Genomic DNA, 6185 nt, shown 5'->3' on the forward strand with positions numbered 1-6185 from the left:
ATGTATAAGTATACGATTATCAAATTTCAAAAATTGAGATCTAGATTCGACATCAAAAGTTAAACTCTAGTCAGAGTGGAAGGGAAGACAACTATCTTACACACACAAAATGTTAATTTCATCTTACTTTAATTGATTTATTGTATATACGGCACTTGCAATAAATATTTTTTATGTATAGAACGCAGTCCAGTTACAATTTACTACGAAAATTCGGTTACTAATAAATGAAAAGGTTATAGTTCCAAATTTAAAAATGTTACAAAAATTATCGGGAACTTCAAGTCCTGCTTGAAACCTAGATGATGAGTCGTTTAATTAACTTAAATAAGTTTTTAATAGGCCGAACTTTGACAGTAAAAAGTCCGCAGTAGCAATTAGTAAACAATAATTAATTTAAATATGTAGTATTCTGAATTTTGATTATGAATTTTCATATTATATTACCATAAGGTGATTTATGTAACCATCAATTTTAGGATACTGTGTACTATACGTTAATTGACAGCAAATGACCTATACATTCACCAGTTTTTGCACCTATAAACAATCACTTTGTGTAATATAAAGACCTCAATAATATTTCAGAATTAAAACATAATTCTGAATTGTGTATATTAATATGAAAACATCAAATATGTAGCGTTCTTCCTGTTTTTACACTTCTAACCAATAAAGAAATACTATAAAGAATGTTAAAAACTTTCTCCGAAGTAACAGTTACGACCCGGTGATAAATGTAGATGTAAAAAAATATTACACTTACAATATTTGTGTGATAAATCTATATAAGGATGTATAGCATAAACAAATATATAGAACATGCATAAAAAGGGCACCTAATTAAACCATAATTCATTATCTTCCGCTCATATCATTTAGACCACTTGCTAGACGTTTACGGACCACAGAAATCGTTGATTTGCTCTGACGAGTGCGTGCATTTAGGGTTGTCCAAGCGTGCAGTATTTATTGATTGTAAAGATAGCCGGCTCATATAAAGTATTCGTGCTAAGGTTAAACTGGCGTAGATAGTAATGACTTTTGTATAGACTGGTACTATGAGTAAGCTTACGTTAATTATTTTCGCTGTGATCACCTCGGTGGCGTTTTTTAGAAACGCCGGAACCTCAGGTAAATATTTATTTCATTATTCTTTATTTGAGTATTGAATGTTTATTTCTTTATTTAAAAATAACTTCAATATTTTAATACGATTAATAAATAAATTATAGGTAATAATTTTTTTCTTTTATGTTTTATTTTTGGACACAAAATCTTAGTGAGATATAATATATAGCTTTGGGCGTCCCAAACTTTTTATTTTCTATAAACTACAATAAATAAAGTAGGTGATGTTAGTATACTGAATATAATTTTAAATCGGAATTCTTGATTTTTTGTTCTTTTTGTCAGATTTATTAACGGTAAATTTTAATTTCCATGTTAGTATCAAAAATAAAAAAATACCCCAAAAGTTGTAATAATAAATAAAATGTGAGAGTTTTTTTTTCCATTATTAAGGTAATTGTAATACATAATTGATGATTATTAAAAAGATCATTTTTTTTTCACATATATACTGTTTTATAAATATAATCTCAAATTTGTTCCTTTCTATTCTTTAAAAGTAATGGTTATTCCCCGAATTAACAGAACGAAAAAGTCTAAGAATTTATTAATAATTATCATTTGTAATATAAAACGAGAATTGTTAACAACGCGTATTTTACTGCAGACCCAACACAACACAAAGTCGGAATACCCGATGACACTGAAGAGGAAGGCGTGGCCGTGGATAAGACAAGTGTGGTCGTACAAGGAGACGTGCTAGTTTATGACACTAACAGACCAAAGCCCCAACTTCAAGCTCCAAATCCACCGACGCAAAGGCCTGGTCCTTTAGTAGATGTAGTCGAATGCATCGTTTGTGTCGATTGTCCTAAAGTGGATGAAAATACTACTTCTAAACTATGTCCGCATACATTAGATGTTACGAGACAAAACAGATGTGTTGCGTATGCTGAGCAGTATAAACGTAAGTTCAAATTTTTTTTTTACGTCAAGTAGAGTATGCAATGGAAATTTATAGTTTTATTGTTGTCTAAAACTGATGTCGTGTAATCTAATGATTTTAGATATGAAGAGATCTTGGCACATACGTGGCTGCGCTTCAGAACGAGGTTCATGTGAAGACATAAGGAAAGCTCATTCGGCTCATTCTGATATCGTCGAATTAATGTACTGTTACGAATGCGATGGGGACAAATGCAACACAAGTAGTGGTTTCCGTTCCCTCTCAGACATGACTCTAGCCTTAGTTGCTATGATTGTTGCTCCGGTCGTTACAAAATATACTCTCTCTTAATATGATATGAAAATAACATACGTCACCGGACAAGGAAAATTTAAGCCAAAGAAATCGACGGATAAAAATAACGGATTGCAAAGCTATTTGAATATAATTCACTCAGCAAGTCTCATTAGTTAATAGTTTACTTTAGAATGTTATTTTATATTAAAGCGATTTGTACAATGAAATGGTTATGTTTGTTTTAAAAGAAATCATATCCCCGAAATGTAACTACTGTTTATTTTATTACGCAAATTATTTAAAAAAACGACAGACATATCTTTAATTATTTCGCAATAGAATCATTGCTCTAGAATTTCCGATAATCTTTTTCTTATGCTACGTATAATATAATGTCTAATATGTATCAAAATATCATAAGCTAATAAATATAGGATGTTTGGTTACAGGTGATTACAGGTATTAAAGCTTTTATACTTATTTCCATCCACCCTCTACTAAATCAATTAGAATATGATAGGCCAATTACTTCAGTCTGTAAAAAGTCTGCTGGGACAAATGGTAAACAATAATTAATTTTAATGTGTAATAATCCGAATTTTAAAAATTCTTTTTCTTATTATGATATCATGACGATATTTATTAATTCTGAAATCATTGATTTCGGATAAAATGTACAATACATTAATTACAGCAAATGAAATATACATTGGCCCATATAACGATGTTACACCTGTAGCCATCACTCTATATAAAAGATATCAGTTATAACGATCTTAAAATTTAGATTTCTAAGAACTGAGTATTAATTCTAACAAAATTTGTAATAAATTTTGAAATAATTCCAATTTATTCGAAAGCAGATGTTTTAGAACAGCAAATCGGTTTATCGCATACATTTCTAAACGCGTGCCAACTCACGCCACCTGGTTTTATTCACCGACAAACTAAGTGATATAATATAACATTAAAATACTTTTAAAATATTTATTTATTTAAATTATTGAGGCCATTTATTACTTTACTCAAAAAAAAAACTATTACATGAAGCAACAATAAAACAAAACGTCATTCCAGAAATTAGACATAGACATTTAAAAACTGAAAAGTGTAATTTTATTGAAGAGATCGATTGGTTCATTTTAATACGCTTAAAATGTTATTGACCCCGGTGTCCGAAATACTTTATAAGTTTTGTGTCAGACAAAACCGGAATGTTACTTTCTATTTCTTACTGTATGACACCATAAAGGCAGTACTTACAATTTAGGTACTTGATGACTATTTATTTATAACAAGCCTTCAAAACCACGAAATAGCAGAATATAATGTCGTCAAATTCTGATCTCATGAACAACATGGCTGAAGAAACCATGGAGAGTACTATGTTCAGGTTTTACCTATGAGATCAAATTAGGAGTGAGACGGTGCATAGACGAACGTGAATAACTGATATAGCACAGTCGATTGCACAGAACAGCTGGTACTTAAAGGTTTTGGATAGAAGATATCAGACCTACAAGCGCTGCTGCATAGGACGTCCATCCACAAAGTGGACAGACGACCTTGTTAAGATCGGCGGAAGACACTGGAGGTCCTATTGGAGATCTGTGGGAAACTATGTCCAGCAGTGGTCGTCGGACATAAATGACCAGGACATCACGAGAAATACTAACATAAAACTAGTCAATTCCTTGGTCTTCTTCATATTCAGCTCGGTTCAGAAAAATGAACCTTGAAGAAAGTCGATCGAGACCGTGTTGTTGTTTTCGAAGTGTTATGTCAGCATTAGCACGCTACAGTGAAAAATGCAGCAAATTCCGTGGATGTATTCTGACCCAAAGAGTACATTTTACGCAATCTCATAATAAAAATCAGGCTTTATGCGTCTTCGTCTGCCTGCGAGTACAGGAATTTTACAGACACACAGCCACTAAAGATAGGATAAACATCATGCTGCGACGCCATCGGTAAGAACAGATAGTGCAGGATAAGAATAGTTTTTAGAAGAAGAATGAGAAGGAGTATGAAGATTACTCCGTATCAAACATCGCAATATCATAAAGCGACCTGTTTTATTTTAAAATACTACAGTCAACATAAACAACTTATCGTGCGGCTTGTGACATCAATTTGTAGGAATAAAAAAAAACACCGCGCTTGTTTACTTGATTGCCTTGAAGCTGATTCATCATCCATGAAGGTTCTCGCATTATGTAACGCAATTCTTATTATTATCACCATATTCTAAACGCATTCAGTCATTCTATTAGACTGTGTTAAAAACTTGAATAAGAAATCAAGATCATTCTTTTTTCTTTTATGTATTTAGCTTAACATTAACTACTGGGTGTATGCGTGTGATGTTGAAACTGTATACTTTTTGAGCTTTTCCATCGAATTTATTTATATATACATCGTATTAGTTATTTTTGTTCAAAAAGCTTTTTTATATGTATAAAAAACCGAATATATCGATTAATTATTTAGATAATTCGTTTTAAAAATTCGTGCCAAATTAATTTGCGATATTAAAAGGCAATGTAGAATTAAAAACAGGATATCATTGCAAAGTAACACACTGTTGATATAACAACCAAAAATATCGACAATGAATTCAAAACACGTGTTCTTAACGGACCACCTTTTCAACCGTAACTTGTTCTAGAAAACTCTTGTTTTGTAGTTGTACGATAATTTATATGAATACTGGTATGTGAAAACTAAGTATTCATTAACCTGTTGAAAAGATTAATATATATTAAAATACATATTTATTAAAATATAAATTTTTTTAATAAATATGAAGTTGGAAATATATCCGAAATGTACGGTGGTTTACCGTACATTTCGGCAGCATCGATTTGACAAATTATGCTTTATTACTTCTTATATATTGTAGCTTTGTGATTAAAACAAGAAAGCATTCGACACGTAAACGTAATATTTGAAATAGAAAGATGGAACTTCGAACCACATGTTACAGTCACAATTTAGTTCGCCAGTAAATACCGTTAAACTCTCGTACTATCACTAGAAACACTTTATTCTTATCACTCAAGCAATGTATTGGATATATAATTATCGTGTTAAAGTAGGTGTAACCACCGGATGTTACGATGTCGCTAATTAAAAATTATTTTTATAATACCAGTTATGTTCATAAACATTTTATAAAACATATTATTACAACTTTAACAAGCAATATATAAACCAAAAAGGTTACATCGCCATAAAATTATCTTACTTTATATGTATATGGTTAAAAGAGCAAATTAATCTAATTTTTTTTTAAAAGTTGAGAAATTATCGAAAATAAATACATTTTGGTCTAGTTTAGCTAGTACCTTCTTTTAATTTAATTAGCGTTACTTAGTCTCTTTGCTTTATAATTATTATTGGATGAATCGAGAATTTCTCTTCGAAAAGTTGCATCCAAAGTAATCGAAGTTTCGTAACGTGTGAAGACGTAATCGGTCATGGCAAAGAATAAATACAGATTAAAATTCGTGTAAATGGTTGAAACTTAAAAGTTGTTTCTATTGAAGTAATGTCCTCTATTCATTTTAACTGTAAGAGTAACTAGTTCAATAGTTCGATAATTACAGGTTTTATTGTCAGTTTGCTACATGAATATGTATATGTGGATGAATGTAACATGAAAATTAACCTTGTAAATAATAGAAGTGTTTTGTGACAATGAAATCTAATAAGTGTGGCACAAGACTTAGAGACTTAAAATTTGGTAGAAATACTCCTTTAGTCGAGTAAAGACCAACTAAGATTTTGCTAAGTTCTGTTTATAAGGAAATGAAGAAGAAAGCAGCGTTCGTTGAAAAATAAACATTAAAATTTCAGGTTTTATAGTCAT

At 30.8% G+C, this 6185-nt stretch overlaps 1 protein-coding gene across 1 annotated transcript; it reads left to right on the top strand.

Moving 5' to 3' along the window:
- Positions 1–1017: 1017 nt before the first annotated feature.
- LOC137918706 (uncharacterized) lies at positions 1018–2541 on the top strand. Its single transcript, XM_068761584.1, has 3 exons — positions 1018–1134; positions 1739–2038; positions 2139–2541. The coding sequence occupies exons 1-3, from the start codon at positions 1062–1064 to the stop codon at positions 2366–2368; spliced, it is 603 nt and encodes a 200-aa protein (XP_068617685.1). The 5' UTR covers positions 1018–1061; the 3' UTR covers positions 2369–2541.
- The last annotated feature ends 3644 nt before the right edge of the window (positions 2542–6185 follow it).

The sequence above is a fragment of the Battus philenor genome, unplaced genomic scaffold (genome assembly GCF_028537555.1).
Source record: "Battus philenor isolate CCGP_79_NKW_IND1 unplaced genomic scaffold, ilBatPhil1.0.hap1 SCAF_15, whole genome shotgun sequence".
NCBI lineage: Eukaryota > Metazoa > Arthropoda > Insecta > Lepidoptera > Papilionidae > Battus > Battus philenor.